The 17104-nt window shown below is 37.8% G+C and overlaps 1 protein-coding gene across 2 annotated transcripts in view; it reads right to left on the bottom strand.

The window, feature by feature from the left end:
• Window positions 1-17104, bottom strand: part of LOC123537942 (bax inhibitor 1-like) — a 146600-nt gene that overhangs the window by 42459 nt on the left and 87037 nt on the right. For both annotated transcript variants that reach the window (XR_008368496.1, XM_045321887.2), the window contains exons 5-6: window positions 13472-13569; window positions 6518-6597 (exon numbers count right to left, since the gene is read on the bottom strand). Coding sequence is in view for 1 of the 2 variants with exons in the window: in XM_045321887.2 (XP_045177822.1) it covers window positions 6518-6597; window positions 13472-13569 (178 nt within the window). In the remaining variant the exon portion in view is untranslated. The remainder of the gene's footprint in view (window positions 1-6517; window positions 6598-13471; window positions 13570-17104) is intronic.

Here is a 17104-nt window from a genome sequence, read left to right as displayed (position 1 = left end):
CCAATTAGTGTCAAAAAGCCGCTTTTCTTTGATGTAGTCTGTTACCGATACTACTGTTGGTACGAAACGGTTGGGAACGAAAATAACACTGTCCGATTTCCACCAATCAGGTTCTGATAATAATTCAGTCCGCGGCATCAATATGGCCGCCGCCATAACTTTTGTGCCTGTAAATATTAAATATTGCTAGGGAAAAAATCCGAAATTTAACTGCGACTAATACGCTAGAAGTTAAATTTTCCGACCATTTCCAGAGCAAAAATTAGATGCGAACTATACATTACCGCGACCTATACACACCAAAATACGGTAGTGACCTAGTTTTAGACTCCAGATGACCCATTTTCGAACTTGGCCTATATTTCTTCAAGGTTATGACCTATTGACCTAAAGATCATCAAGATTAACATTCTGACCATGTTTTATTAAGATATGGTCATAAATGTGGCCTCTAAAGAGTTAACTAAATTTCCTTTGATTTGACCCTGTGACCTAGTTTTTGAACCAACATGACCCAGATTCGAACCTGACCTAAAGATCATCAAGTTTAACATTCTGACTAAGTTTTATGAAGATACATCATAAATATGGCCTCTAGCTTGTTAACAAGCTTTTCCTTTGATACGACCTAGTGACCTAGTTTTTGACCCCACCTGACCCAGATTTAAACTTGACCTAAAGATCATCAAGATTAACATTCTGACCAAGTTTCATTAAGATATGGTCAAAAATGTGGTCTCTAAAGTGTTAACTAGCTTTTCCTTTGATTTGACCTGGTGACCTAGTTTTTGACCCCACATGACCCAGATTCGAACTTGTCCTAAAGATCATCAAGTTTAACATTCTGACTAAGTTTCATGAAGATACAGTCATAAATATGACCTCTAGAGTGTTAACAAGCTTTCCCTTTGATTTGACCTGGTGACCTAGTTTTTCACTCCACCTAATCCAGATTTGAACTTGAGCTATAGATCATCAAGATTAACATTTTGACCAAGTTTCATGAAGATACAGTCATAAATATGGCCTCTAGAGTGTTAACAAGCTTTTCCTTTGATTTGACCTAGTGACCTAGTTTTTGACCCCACCTGAACAAGATTTAAACTTGACCTAAAGATCATCAAGATTAACATTCTGACCAAGTTTCATGAAGATACGGTCATAAATGTGGCCTCTAAAGTGTTAACTTGCTTTTCCTTTGCTTGACCTGGTGACCTAGTTTTTGACCCAACATGACCCAGATTCAAACTGGACCTTATGATCATCAATATTAACATTCTGACCATGTTTCATGAAGATACAGTCATAAATGCGGCCTCTACAGTGTTAACAAGCTTTTCCTTTGATTTGACCTGGTGAGCTAGTTTTTGACCCCAGATGACCCAATATCAAACTCGTCCAAGACTTTATTGAGGATAACACTCTGATCAAGTTTCATTAAGATTGGGCCAAATGTGACCTCTAGAGTGTTAACAAGCTTTTCTTCTGATTTGACCTGGTGACCTAGTTTTTGACCCAGATGAACCAATATCGAACTCGTCCAAGATTTTATTAAGGGTAACATTCTGACCAAGTTTCATAAAGATTGGGCCAAAAATGTGAACTCTATAGAGTGTTAACAGTCAAATTGTTGACAACGGACACAGGGCGATCACTAAAGCTCAGCTTTGAGCACTTTGTGCTCAGGTGAGCTAACAAAAAGGTCAGTAGGTCACATTCTACATGACCCAGATTCGAACTTGACCTAAAGATGATTCAAAGTTAACATTCTGACCTTGTTTCATAAAGATACAGTCATAACAGTGGCCTCTACAGTGTTAACAAGCTTTTCCTTTGATTTGACCTGGTGACCTACAGTCGACATCGTACTTGCGACCACCTCTATTAAGCGACTTTTGTATTAAACGACCGGTCAAAATCCCTCCCGAACGTTTTCAGTACATGAATTCATTCCATTAAATGACTTTTTTATTAACTGACTAGCAACCACATTAATGAAGTCCCGACAGGTAAAATATTCGACAAAAGTATCTATTAAGCGACCGGGTACAAAAGTCTACCGGGCATTTCTTCATCTGTGTAATTAGCGAGTACGTTTTGCACGTGACTGAATGCAATTAACCTTAGTCGAACTGACAAACAATCTAGCCATAATTTATTCTGTTAATGGACTTGGAAAAGTGTTTACGATGTTAACATAGATTTTTAAACCATACATGTATGTTCATAATAAATACAGTTACATTAACAGTTAAAAATATCTTTTCTTTTCATCTGACTGAAATCCATTAAGAGACCATTCCATTAAGAGACCACTTCTTAGCAGTCCCTTGCGTGGTCTCTGAATACAATGTCGACTGTAATTTTTGGCCCCAACTGACCCAGACTTGAACTTGACCTAAATATCATCAAGATTAACATTCTGACCAAGTTTCCTTACGGTATGGTCATAAATGATAACTAGCTTTTCTTTTGATTTGACCTGGTGACCTTGTTTTTGAACCCACCTGACCCAGATTTGAACTTGACCTAACGATTATCTATATAAACATTCTGACCATGTTTCATGAAGATACAGTAATAAATGTGGCCTCTAGAGTGTTAACAAGCTTTTCCTTTGATTTGACCTGCTGACCTAGTTTTTCATTCCACTTGACCTAGATTTGAACTTACCTAAAGATCATCAAGATTTAGATTCTGACTAAGTTTTATAGAGATATTATTATAAATGTTGCCTCTAGAGTGTTAACAAGCTTTACATTTGATTTGACCTGGTGATCTAGTTTTTGACCCCACCTGACCAAGATTTAAACTTGAGCTAAAGATCATAAAGGTTAACAATCTGACCAAGTTTCATTAAGATATAGTCATAAATGTGGCCTCTGAGTGTTAACAAGCTTTTCCTTTGATTTGACCTGGCGACCTAGTTTTTGACCCCACCTAACCCAGATTTTACACTGATCTAAAGATCATCAAGGTTAACATTCTGACCAAGTTTCAGTAAGATATAGTCATAAATGTGGCCTCTAGAGTGTTAACAAGCCTTACCTTTGATTTGTCCTGGTGACCTAGTTTCTGACTCCACTTGACCTAGATTTGAACTTGACCTAAAGATCATCAATATTAACATTCTGACCAAGTGTCATGAAGATACAGGCTTTCAAGTGACCTTTGATGAAAAAGTAGGAGAAAAGTAGAAGCCTCTGATATAAAAAAGTAGGAGTAAAGTAGGAAAAAAGTAGGAATCTGATGATAAATAGTAGGAATTTATGAGAACAAACTCGCCAGTTTTAGAACAAAGGCATCATCGGTGAAGTGCATAGTGCCGAGAGGGGGTAGGTATGGGAGAGGGGCCTCTGTCCAAGCTGGGGTAAAGATGAGTGGGGTCTCCCCCTGAATGTTTTTGATATAATGTCCAAGTTTAAAGTACTGGAGGGGTACTACCCTCCTTTGAGGGGTGGGGGTCATTTTTTTTTTTTGGTGTAAATTTTGAGGTTTGGGAGGAGGTATCCCGGTCATTTTAGGGGGGTCAGAAGGATCTCCCCCTGGAAAATTTTGGTTACATCTGCATTAGTATCAAGTCATTCTAGTAACGGGTATTGATGCTAGACGAAACGGTCCCATTTGGTTAACCTCGTACGGACGATCACTATATGCTTCCTGCATCAGTAGATGCCGGGGGCATAAAAATGGTGGGTTCTAGTGCATTTTTGTGTCTAAATTTTGAGGTATGGGAGGAGGTATCCCAGTAATTTTAGGGGGGTCAGGGGGCTGTCAACCTGGTAAATTTTGAAATACAGGTATGAAATGGTGGGCTCTGGTGCATTTTTTGGTCTTAATTTTTGAGGTACTAGAAGGGGTACTTTCCTAATTTTAGGAGGGTCAGTGTGTTCTCCCCCTGGAAAGTGTTGGAATATAGGTATGAAATGGAGGCCTCTGGTGCACTTTTGGGTCTAAATTTTGAGAAAATATTAATCCTTTGCCAAAATAGTTGGGTGCAACTTTGATGAGTATCGGTCACTTAAATTCTCAGCAAACTGGGGGGGGGGGGAGAGAGAGCATGGGTACCCTCTTTCCAGTCCTGGATCTGGGCCTCAATCTTGTACACACAGCAGCACAATATATAAGGTCTTTCTACTTTCATGATGCTTTGAGGTCCCCATTGTACGTAGCTACCTGCAACCTCTTATGCTCCAGTATCAAGGTCTGTATTCAACTCACATTATGAACAGTCAGCAGGTTTCTGCATGCATAAGAGGTCACCAGCTGCATATCAAGGTCTCTAGAGCCTCACCAGTACACCATCAGTCCTTACATTATGTAACAAAATTCATTATACAAATAGACTAACAACATTTGTTAACAACATATTTTTTCTTCTTTAGATAGTAGGAATAGTAGGAGCTTTTTTAAAAAAAAAGTAGGAAAAAAGTTGGAACAGATATAACAAGAGGACCATGATGGTCCTGAATCGCTCACCTCTTCCCACATGACCCAGTTTTGAGTATGACGTCGCTTTTTCTATTATTTGACATAGTGACCTAGTTTTTGAGCTCAAGTGACCCAGTTTTGAACTTGACCTCAAGATGAAAATTCTGACCAATTTTCATGAAGATCCATTGAAAAATATGGTCTCCAGAGAGGTCACAAGGTTTTTCTATTATTAGACCTATTGACCTAGTTTTCGAAGGTACGTGACCCTGTTTTGAACTTTACCTAGATATTATCAAGGTGAACATTCTCACTAATTTTCATGAAGATCTCATGAAAAATATGGCCTCTAGAGAGGTCAAAAGGTTTTTCTATTTTTATACCTACTGGTCTAGTTTTTGAACGCACGTGACCCAGTTTCGAAACTGACCTAGATATCATCAAGGTGAACATTCTCACTAATTTTCATGAAGATTCATTGAAAAATATGGCCTCTAGAGAGGTCAAAAGATTTTTCTAATTTCAAGACTTAATGACCTAGTTTTTGACCCAGTTTCAAACTTGACCTAGATATCATCAAGATTAACATTCAGGCCAACTTTCATACAGATCCCATGAAAAGTATGGCCTCTAAAGAGGTCACAAGGTTTTTTTATTATTTGACCTACTGACCTAGATTTTTAAGGTACGTGACCCAGTTTCAAACTTGACCTAGATATCATCAAGGTGAACATTCTGACCAATTTTCATGAAGATCTTGTGAAATATATGGCCTCTAGAGAGGTCGCAAGGTTTATCTATTTCAAGACCTACTGACCTAGTTTTTGATCGCAGTTGACCCAGTTTCAAAATTGACCTATATATGATCAAGATAAACATTCAGACCAACTTTCATACAGATCCCATGAAAAATATGGCCTCTAGAGAGGTCACAAGGTTTATCCATTATTTGACCTACTGACCTACTTTTTGAAGGCAAGTGACCCAGTTTCAAACTTGACCTAAATATAATCAAGATGAACATTCTGACCAATTTTTATGGAGATCCATTCACAAGTATGGCCTCTAGAGAGGTCACAAGGTTTTTCTATTTTTAGACCTACTGACCTAGTTTTTGACCACACATGACCCTGTTTCGAACTTGACCTAGATATCATGAAGATGAACATTCAGACCAACTTTCATACAGATCTCATGAAAAATATGGCCTTTAGAGAGGTCACAAGGTTTTTCTATTTTTAGACCTACTGACCTAGTTTTTCACTGCACGTAACCCAGTTTCGAACTTGACCTAGAAATCATCAAGATGAACATTCAGACCAACTTTCATACAGATCCCATGAAAAATATGGCCTTTAGAGAGGTCACAAGGTTTTTCTATTATTTGACCTACTGACCTAGTTTTTGAGGGCACGTGATCCAGTTTCGAACTTGACCTAGATATCATCAAGGTGAACATTCTGACCAATTTTCACGAAGATCTCCTGAAATATATGGCCTCTAGAGGTCACATGGTTTTTCTATTTTTAGACCTACTGACCTAGTTTTTAATGGCACGTGACCCAGTTTCGAACTTGACTTAGATATCATCAAGGTGAACATTCTGATCAACTTTCATAAAGATCCCATGAAAAATGTGACCTCTAGAGTGTTCACAAGCAAAAGTTTACGGACGGACGTACGGACGGACACCGCGCGATCACAAAAGCTCACCTTGTCACTTTGTGACAGGTGAGCTAAAAAGTAGGAAAATTAGGAAAAAGTAGGACTACTTGAAAGCCTGAAGATACAGTCATAAATGTGGCATCTAGAGTGTTAACAAACTTTTCCTTTGATTTGACCTGGTGACCTAGTTTTTGATCCCAGATGACCCAATATCGAACTCGTCAAAGATTTTATTGAGAGTAACATTCTGACAAAGTTTCATTAAGATTGGGCCAAAATTGTGACCTCTAGAGTGTTAACAGTCAAATTGTTGACAACGGACACAGGGCAATCACAAAAGCTCAAAGCAGCACCAGCACTTAATGTACACCTTACATAGAAGTAGCATTTCTTGTTCACAATACAACAAGTACTGACTTACATCATAGATCATCTTGGATCTGAAGAAGATATTCATCAAGGTGAGCAGGCACATCCAGGACAAAGCTGACAACAGCATACCTGAATAAATAAATATTCAGATGAGAGATTGACAACACAACTTCCTCTTGTAGAATCTATACCAACAATACCTTGAACTAACTTCATGCACCAACACTAAAGCATACAGAACACTTTTAAAATGCAACATTTCCTTGGTATTTAAAGCTATGAGGATTGATTTAAAGGTTATGTATGTCACTGCATCCATGTTGATGTTATTCATTATTGTATCATAATGTCAAGAGGGCAAAGTTAGCCTTAGATCACTCACCTGAGTTTCACAGCTTAAACAGGCTAGAAAGTGTGCAATTTTGAGAGATGACCATAAAATGCTCCAGGTGTCTCAAGTTCCAGAGGCAGTAGAAGTAGATTAGGTAAGTGCGACAGATGGTAAAACAGTTCAAACATTATAACTGGAGCAAGCTGAACGTGTTTGGAAGGTCTCATTATAACAGGTCTATTTTTACCTCAAATGGATCTTAAAGAAGCAGGCCAATTGCCCCCATTTGCACAAAATTGTAATGATGTTATGGATCAAATTTAAAGAACATGTTTCCAGAGGACCTGGTATGCTTTCCTATACAAAATGACTCAAAACTAATGGAAACAAGAGCTGTCACTAGTAGTGACAAATGCCCCCTGAGCATTTATGCCAAGTAATTTTAAAATCCCTTCATCGATGGAAGAGTTATGGACCTGACAAGAAACAGAAACTTGCACATGGGTCATATATATAATAGAATTACAAGTATCTGCAGTCATACCTATTCAACTTTTCAACATGATCAAAACATGTTTTCAGAGCTAATGAACAGTATTTCTTTTGTGCTGACCTAAAGATCACCAAGATTAACATTCTGACGAAGTTTCATGAAGATAAAGTTATAAATGTGGCCTCTAGAGTGTTAACAAGCTTTTCCTTTGATTTGACCTGGTGACCTAGTTTTTGACCCCAGATAACCCAAAATCGAATTCGTCCAAAATTTTATTGAGGGTAATTCCGACCAAGTTTCATTAAGATTGGGCCAAAATTGTGACCTCAAGAGTGTTAGCAGTCGGATTTACGATTGGGCCAAAACTGTGACCTCTAGAGTGTTAACAGTCAGGTTGTTGACGATGGACGGACGGATGGATGACGACGGACACAGAGCGATCACAAAAGCTCGCCTTGAGCACTTCGTGCTCAGGTGAGCTAACAACAAAGTCCTATAACTCTGTAGAATATGTATCTAAAAGAACGTAACATATACCATGCACAACTAGGGTTGGTACTGACCACATGTTTCATTAAATTGTGTGCAAGGGTTCAGGAGATTAGGAGCGCACAAGATTGCATATGCAGACTGTATGTATATAGTATATTAACAAACAAGAGGGCCAAAATGGCCCTAGGTCGCTCACCTGAAAAACATTATAACAGTGTAAACATGTTTAACCTTGTGATTTCATGAAAACAAATATTTTGGTCAATTTTCATTAAAATTGGACTAAAAATGTGGTCTCTTGAGTTTAAACAAGTATTTTCTTAAATATGACCTAGTGACCTAGTTTTTGACCCCAGATGACCTATTTTATAACTCGGCCTAGATTTCATCAAAGCAATCATTCTGACCAATATTCATGAAGATCAACTGAAAAATACAACCTCTATCAAACACAAGTTTTTTCCTTGATTTGACCTAGTGACCTAGTTTTTGACCCCAGATGATCCATTTTCGAACTCGGCCTAGAATTCATTAAAGTTATCATTTTGACTTAATTTCAGGAAGATCTATTGAACAAGAGGACGATGATGGTCCTGAATCGCTCACCTCTTTCCACATGACCCAGTTTTGAGTATGACGTCGTTTTTTCTATTATTTGACATAGTGACCTAGTTTTTGAGCTCATGTGACCCAGTTTTGAACTTGACCTAGATGTTATCAAGATAAAAATTCTGACCAATTTTCATGAAGATCCATTGAAAAATATGGTCTCTAGAGAGGTCACAATGTTTTTCTATTATTTGACCTATTGACCTAGTTTTCGAAGGTACGTGACCATGTTTTTAACTTTACTTAGATATCATCAAGGTGAACATTTTCACTAATTTTCATGAAGATCTCATGAAAAATATGGCCTCCAGAGAGGTCACAAGGATTTACTATTTTTATACCTACTGGCCTAGTTTTTGACCGCACGTGACGCAGTTTCGAAATTGACCTAGATATCATCAAGCTGAACATTCAGATCAATTTTCATGAAGATTCACTGAAAAATATGGCCTCTAGAGAGGTCAAAAGATTTTTCTAATTTTAGACCTACTGACCTAGTTTTTGACCGCAGTTGACCCAGTTTCAAGCTTGCCCTAGATATCATCAAGATGAACATTCAGACCAACTTTCATACAGATGCAATGAAAAGTATGGCCTCTAGAGAGGTCACAAGGTTTTTCTATTATTTGACCTACTGACCTAGTTTTTTAAGGCATGTGGCCCAGTTTCAAACTTGACCTAGATATCATCAAGGTGAACATTCTGACCAATTTTCATGAAGATCCATTCAAGGGTATGGCCTCTAGAGAGGTCACAAGGTTTTTCTATTTCAAAAACTACTGACCTAGTTTTTGATCGCAGTTGACCCAGTTTCAAACTTGACCTATATATCATCAAGTTGAAAGTTCTGACCAATTTTCATGAAGATCTCGTGAAATATATGGCCTCTAGAGAGGTCAAAAGGTTTTTCTATTTTTAGACCTACTGACCTAGTTTTTTAAGGCACGTGACCCAGTTTCAAACTTCACCTAGATATCATCAAGGTGAACATTCTGACCAATTTTCATGAAGATCCATTCAAGGGTATGGCCTCTAGAGAGGTCACAAGGTTTTTCTATTTCAAGACCTACTGACCTAGTTTTTGAGCGCAGTTGACCCAGTTTCAAACTTGATCTATATATCATCAAGATAAACATTCAGACCAACTTTCATACAGATCCCATGAAAAATATGGGCATAGAGAGGTCACAACGTTTTTTCATTATTTGACCTACTGACCTACTTTCTGAAGGCACGAGACCCACTTTTGAACTTGACCTAGATATCATCAAGATGAACATTCTGACCAATTTTTCATTCACAAGTATGGCCTCTAGAGAGGTCACAAGGTTTTTCTATTTTTAGACCTACTGACATAAGTTGAACGTTCTGACCAATTTTCATGAAGATCTCGTGAAATATATGGCCTCTAGAGAGGTCAAAAGGTTTTTCTATTTTTAGACCTACTGACCTAGTTTTTTAAGGCACGTGACCCAGTTTCCAACTTGACCTAGATATCATCAAGGTGAACATTCTGACTAATTTTCATGAAGATCTTTTGAAATATATGGCCTCTAGAGAGGTCACTAGGTTTTTCTATTTTTAGACCTACTGACCTAGTTTTTGAAGGCACGTGACCCAGTTTCGAACTTGACCTAGATATCATCAAGATGAACATTCTGACCAACTTTTATAAAGATCCACAAAAAACGTGACCTCTAGAGTGGTCACAAGCAAAAGTTTACGGACGCACTCACGCACGGACGACGGACGCCGATCACAAAATTTTCCTTTGATTTGACCCAGTGACCTACTTTTTGATCCCAGATTACCCATATTCAAACTTGACCTAGATTTCATCAAGGCAATCATCCTGACCAAAATTCATGAAGATTAATTGAAAAATACAGCCTCTATCGCATACACAAGGTTTTTCCTTGATTTGACCTAGTGACCTTGTTTTTGACCCCAAGTGACCCCTTTTCGAACTCGGCCTAGATTTCATCAAGGTTATCATTCTGACCAATATTCATGAAGATCAGTTGAAAAATACAGCCTCTATCGCATACACAAGGTTTTACTTTGATTTAACCTAGTGACCTAGTTTTTTATCCCAGATGACCCATTTTCGAACTCGGCCTAGATTTCATTAAAGTTACCATTTTGACTTAATTTAAGGAAGATCTATTGAAAAATACAGTCTCTATGGCATATACAAGCTTTTCCTTTGATTTGACCTAGTGACCTTCTTTTTGATCCCAGATGACCCATATTCGAACTTGCCCTAGATTTCAGCAAGGCAATCATCCTGACCAAAATTCATGAAGATTAATTGAAAAATACAGCCTCTATCGCATACACAATGTTTTTCCTTGATTTGACCTAGTGACCTAGTTTTTGACCCCAGCTGACCCCTTTACGAACTCGGCTTAGACTTCATCAAGGTAATCATTCTGACCAATATTCATGAAGATCAGTTGAAAAATACAGCCTCTATTGCATACACAAGGTTTTTCTTAGATTTGACCTAGTGACCTAGTTTTTGACCCCAGATGACCCCTTTTCGAACTCAGCCTAGATTTCATCAACGTAATCATTCTGACCAATATTCATGAAGATCAGTTGAAAAATACAGCCTCTATCGCATACACAAGGTTTTTCTTTGATTTGACCTAGTGACCTAGTTTTTGACCCCAGATGACCCATTTTCAAACTCGGCCTAGATTTTTTCAAGATAAACATTCTGACCAAGTTTCATGAAGATCAGTTGAAAAATACAGCCTCTATGGCATACACAAGCTAAATGTTGACAGACGATGGACGCCGGACATCGAGCGATCAGAAGAACTCAACTGAGCATTGCTCAGGTGAGCTAAAAACAAAGTCCCATAACTGTGCGAAATTGTTTTCTGAAAGAACCTAACATGCACCATGCACAACAAGGGTTACTTCAGATCACTTGTGTTAAGTTTCATTAAGGTAGTTCGAAATTTTGAATTTGATTAAACTCTGATTTTTCAAAACTTCAGAATATACCTAGAAAATTCTGCAAATAAAAAGGATAGGGTCGTGTGCTTGAATTTTTGGTAGACTGATTTGAAAAATTTGAACCTCATGCAAGTTTTCATAATGAGAGCATATGGGAAAATCATACCTTTCAAAACATTTACGTGAATGGCAATTTTTCTACTATGTATATTTTGATGAAATTGTAAATAAACATAATTATTATGGCCTATAATGTGGTGAAATAAAATGTATAGGTCCATGTGCTTATTTTTGAGATATCTGACCAACGAACCAAATATTTCACGCTAATTTTAAGACATCACCTTGAATTATTTAAAGGTTCATATGTTTTAATATCAAATTTTGACTTTAGAACTATAGTAACAGTGCCATTTTAATCAATTTACCCGCAAGCTGTCAAAAATTCATAAGATAATTTTCATTGCCATATGCCGAATCCAGGCTGTTTTCCAGATAAATGACGTTACGCCATTACTTCCGGTTTTTCAAACCTGCAGAACTACCTTAAATTGTGTGCATTGGTTCATGAGATTTAGCGCACACAAGACTGCATAATTATGGGGACTGTATGTATATAGACTGTATGTATACAGTATAGTAACAAAAAACAAAGTCCCATAACTATGCAGAATATTTATCTAAGAGAATGTAACATGCCCCATGCACAACTAGGGTTGGTACTGATCACTTGTGTGAAGTTTCATTAAATTGTGTGCAAGGGTTTGGTAGATTAGGCACGCACAAGATTGCATATGAAGACTGTATGTACATAGTATGTTAACAAGAAACAAAGTCCCATAACTCTGCAATTTTTGTGGCTGAAAGAACCTAACATGCCCCATGCACAACTACTGTTGTTACTGATCACTTGTGTGAAGTTTCATTAAATTGTGTCAAGGGGATGAGGAGAGATGGTGCGCACAAGATTGTGTCTATGTATATATTATAGTAACAAAAAAACAAAGTCCATAACTCTGCAATTTTTTTTTCCAAAAGAACCTAACATGCCCCATGCACAACTACTGTTGGTACTGATCACTTGTGTGAAGTTTCATTAAATTGTGTCCAGGGAATGAGGAGAGATGGTGCGCACAAGATTGTGTCTATGTATATAGTATAGTAACAAAAAAACAAAGTCCCATAACTCTGCAAACTTTTTTTCTAAAAGAACCTAACATGCCCCATGCACAACTACTGTTGGTACTGATCACTTGTGTGAAGTTTCATTATATTCTGTCAAGGGGATAAGGAGAGATGGTGCGCACAAGATTGCAACTTTGTTGTCGGGGGGTACAACAAGAAAGTAGGTCAGAAGGCCACACTGAATTAAGACTATTCAATATGAGTATTGAAATCTGAATCAAATATTATACATGTGGTCCAGATTTCTTTGCCGTATGAGCTACATGTTTTAAATGTGGGTGGGGCCTCTTTTCAACTCAGGGGCATAATTTGAATAATCTTAGTAGAAGACCATTAGGCAATGCAACATACCAAATATCAAAAGCCTAGGCCTTGCAGTTTCAGACAAGAAGATTTTTAAAGATTTTTCCAATGTAGAAGTTGGGTTCCACGGAGCAGGGCCTATTTTCAACCAAAGGTAACAATTTGAACAATATTGGTAGAGGACCACAAGGCAATGCCACATACCAAGCATCAAAGGCCTAGGTCTTGTGGTTTCAGACAAGAAGATTTTTTAAGTTTTTTTCCTACATAAGTCAATGTAAAATTTGGGACCCCTGGGTATTATTTGAACAATCTTTATAGAGGACCATTAGATGATGTTACACACCAAATATCAAGGCTCTACGCCTTGCAGTTTTGGACAAGAAGATTTTTAAAGTTTTTCCTTTCAGTTGCCATGGCAGCCAGAGTTCTTTATGGAATTCAATTCTTTGAACAATTTTGAAAGGGGGCCATCCAAGAATCATTCCTGTGAAGTTTCATCAAAATTGAACAGGTGGTTTAGGAGGAGATGTTGTTTAAAGGAAAGTGTGGACGGGCGAGCAATCACAATAGCAAACACTGAGCCTCTGGCTCGAGTGAGCTAAAAAGTTAAAGATATTTACCTCCGAAGTAGAGATATGTCCTGTTGGTATTGTAGAGGGCAGCAAGCGAGAAACTGATAAATATCAGGCATGTTCCCATCAATGCTGTAGTGATTATGCTAAAATACACATTGGTAAATATTAGGCATGTGCCCCTCAATGTCATTATACTCAAATATGCACTGATAAATATCAGGCAGATAACTAAGACAAACAAGAGGACCATGATGGTCCTGAATCGCTCACCTCTTCCCACATGACCCAGCTGATAAACATTCAGACCAACTTTCATACAGATCCCATGAAAAACATGGCCTCTAGAGAGGTCACCATGTTTTTTCAATTATTTGACCTACTGAACTACTTTCTGAAGGCACGTGACCCACTTTCAAACTTGACCTAGATATCATCAAGGTGAACATTCTGACCAATTTTCATGAAGATCCATTCACAAATATGGCCTCTAGAGATGTCACAAGGTTTTTCTATTTTTAGACCTACTGACCTAGTTTTTGACCGCACATGACCCTGTTTCGAAATTGACCTAGATATCATCAAGATGAACATTCAGACCAACTTTCATACACATCCCATGAAAAATATAGCCTCTAGAGAGGTCCCAAGGTTTTTCTATTATTTGACCTACTGACCTAGTTTTTAAAGGCATGTGACCCACTTTTGAACTTGACCTAGATATCATCAAGGTGAACATTCTGACCAATTTTCATGAAGATGTCATGAAATATATGGCCTCTAGAGAGGTCACTAGGTTTTTCTATTTTTAGACCTCCTGACCTAGTTTTTGAAGGCACGTGACCCAGTTTTGAACTTGACCTAGATATCATCAAGATGAACATTCAGAACAACTTTCATATAGATCCCATGAAAAATATGGCCTCTAGAGAGGTCACAAGGCTTTTCTATTATTTGACCTACTGACCTAGTTTTTGATGGCACGTGACCCAGTTTCAAACTTGACCTAGATATCATCAAGGTGAACATTCTGACCAATTTTCATGAAGATCTTGTGAAATATATGGCCTCTAGAGAGGTCACAAGGTTTTTCTATTTTTAGACCTACTGACCAAGTTTTTGATGGCACGTGACCCAGTTTCGAACTTGGCCTAGATATCATCAAGGTGAACATTCTGACCAATTTTCATGAAGATCCATTGAGAAATATGGCCTCTAGAGAGGTCACAAGGTTTTTCTATTTTTAGACCTACTGTCCTAGTTTTTAACCCCACGTGAGCCAGTTTCGAACTCGACCTAGATATCATCAAGGTGAACATTCTCACCAATTTTCATGAAGACCTCATGAAAAATATGGCCTCTAGAGAGGTCACAAGGTTTTTCTATTTTTAGATCTACTGACCTAGTTTTTGACCCCATGTGACCCAGTTTCGAACTCGACCTAGATATCATCAAGGTGAACATTCTCACCAATTTTCATGAAGACCTCATGAAAAATATGGCCTCTAGAGAGGTCACAAGGTTTTTCTATTTTTAGATCTACTGACCTAGTTTTTGACCCCATGTGACCCAGTTTCAAACTTGACCTAGATATCATCAAGGTGAACATTCTGACCAATTTTCATGAAGATCCATTGAGAAATATGGCCTCTGGAGAAGTCACAAGGTTTTTCTATTTTTAGACCTACTGACCTAGTTTTTGACCCCACATGACCCAGTTTCAAACTTGACCTAGATATCATCAAGGTGAACATTCTGACTAATTTTCATGAAGATCTCGTGAAAAATATGGCCTCTAGAGAGGTCACAAGGTTTTTCTATTTTTAGATCTACTGACCTAATTTTTGACCGCACGTGACCCAGTTTCGAACTTGACCTAGATATCATCAAGATGAACATTCTGACCAATTTTCATGAAGATCCCATGAAAAATGTGACCTCTAGAGCAGTCACAAGCAAAAGTTTACGCACGCAGACACGCACGCACTGACGACGGACGCCACGCGATCACAAAAGCTCACCTTGTCACTTTGTGACAGGTGAGCTAAAAAAAAAAGACCCAATTTTTTCCCCGCCAACCCTAACTTTTTGCCAAAAATGAACAAGAGGGTCATGATGACCCCGGATCGCTCACCTGAGTAATATGAAGCACATGCTTCAAATGACAAACTGATGCTAAAATATAAAGGAAGTAGGTCAGTAGGTCACATTCATGGTCATTGAAAGTCAGTTTTAAGATCTGTGTGCTTAACTGTAAGTGTCATTTAAATTTCAAGGTTGTATCTTAAAACAAGAGGGCCAAGATGGCCCTAGGTCGCTCACCTAAGAAACACACCATAACAGTGTAAAACATGTCTGACCTAGTGATTTCATGGAAACAAATATTCTGACCAATTTTCAATAAGATTGGACCAAAAAATTGGTCTCTTGCGATAAAACAAGCATTTTCTTAGATATGACCTAGTTTTTGACCCTAGATGACCCATGTTCAAACTCGACCTAGATTTTATCAAGGTTATCATTCTGACCAAAATTCATGAAGATCAATTGAAAAATACAGCCTCTATCACATACACAATTTTTTTCTTTGATCTGACCAAGTGACCTAGTTTTTGACCTCAAATGACCCATATTCAAATTCGACCTACATTTCATCAAGGCAATCATCCTGACCAATTTCATAAAAATCAATTGAAAAAAAAACAGTCGCTATCGCATACACAAGATTTTTCTTTAATTTGACCTAGTGACCTAGTTTTTGACCTCAGATAACCCATATTCAAACTCGACCTAGATTTCATCAAGGCAATCACTCTGACCAAATTTCATGAAGATCAATTGAAAAATACATCCTCTATTGCATACACAATGTTTTTCTTCGATTTGACCTAGTGACCTAGTTTTTGACCCCAGATGACCCATTTTCGAACTCGGCCTAGATTTTATCAAGGTAATCATTCTGGCTAAATTTCATGAAGATCAGTTGAAAAATACAGCCTCTATTGCATACACAAGGTTTTTCTTTGATTTGACCTAGTGACCTAGTTTTTGACCCCAGATGACCCATTTGCGAACTTGGTCTAAATTTCATCAAGGTTATCATTCTGACCAAAATTCATAAAGATCAATTGAAAAATACAGCCTCTATCGCATACACAAGGTTTTTCCTTTATCTGACCTAGTGACCTAGTTTTTGACCCAAGATGACCCATTTTCGAAATCGGCCTAGATTTCATCAAGGTAATCATTCTGACCAAAATTCATGAAGACCAATTGAAAAATACCGCCTCTATCACATACACAAGATTTTTCTTTGATTTGGCCTAGTGACCTAGTTTTTGACCCGAGATGACCCATTTTCACACTCGGCCTAGATTTCATCAAGGCAATCATTCTGACCAATATTCATGAAGATCAATTGAAAAATACAGCCTCTAGCGCATACACAAGGTTTTTCTTTGATTTGACCTAGTGACCTAGTTTTTAACCCGAGATGACCCATTTTCGAAATCGGCCTAGATTTCATCAAGGTTATCATTCTGACCAAAATTCATTAAGAATAACTGAAAAATACAGCCTCTAGCGCATACACAAGGTTTTTCTTTGATTTGACCTAGTGACCTAGTTTTTGACCCGAGATGACCCATTTTCGAATTCGGCTTAGATTTCATCAAGGTTATC

Source organism: Mercenaria mercenaria, chromosome 18 (genome assembly GCF_021730395.1).
Source record: "Mercenaria mercenaria strain notata chromosome 18, MADL_Memer_1, whole genome shotgun sequence".
Taxonomy (NCBI): Eukaryota; Metazoa; Mollusca; class Bivalvia; order Venerida; family Veneridae; genus Mercenaria; species Mercenaria mercenaria.
The sequence above is the reverse complement of the archived record's forward strand: the minus strand, read 5'-3'. Positions and strand labels throughout refer to the sequence as shown.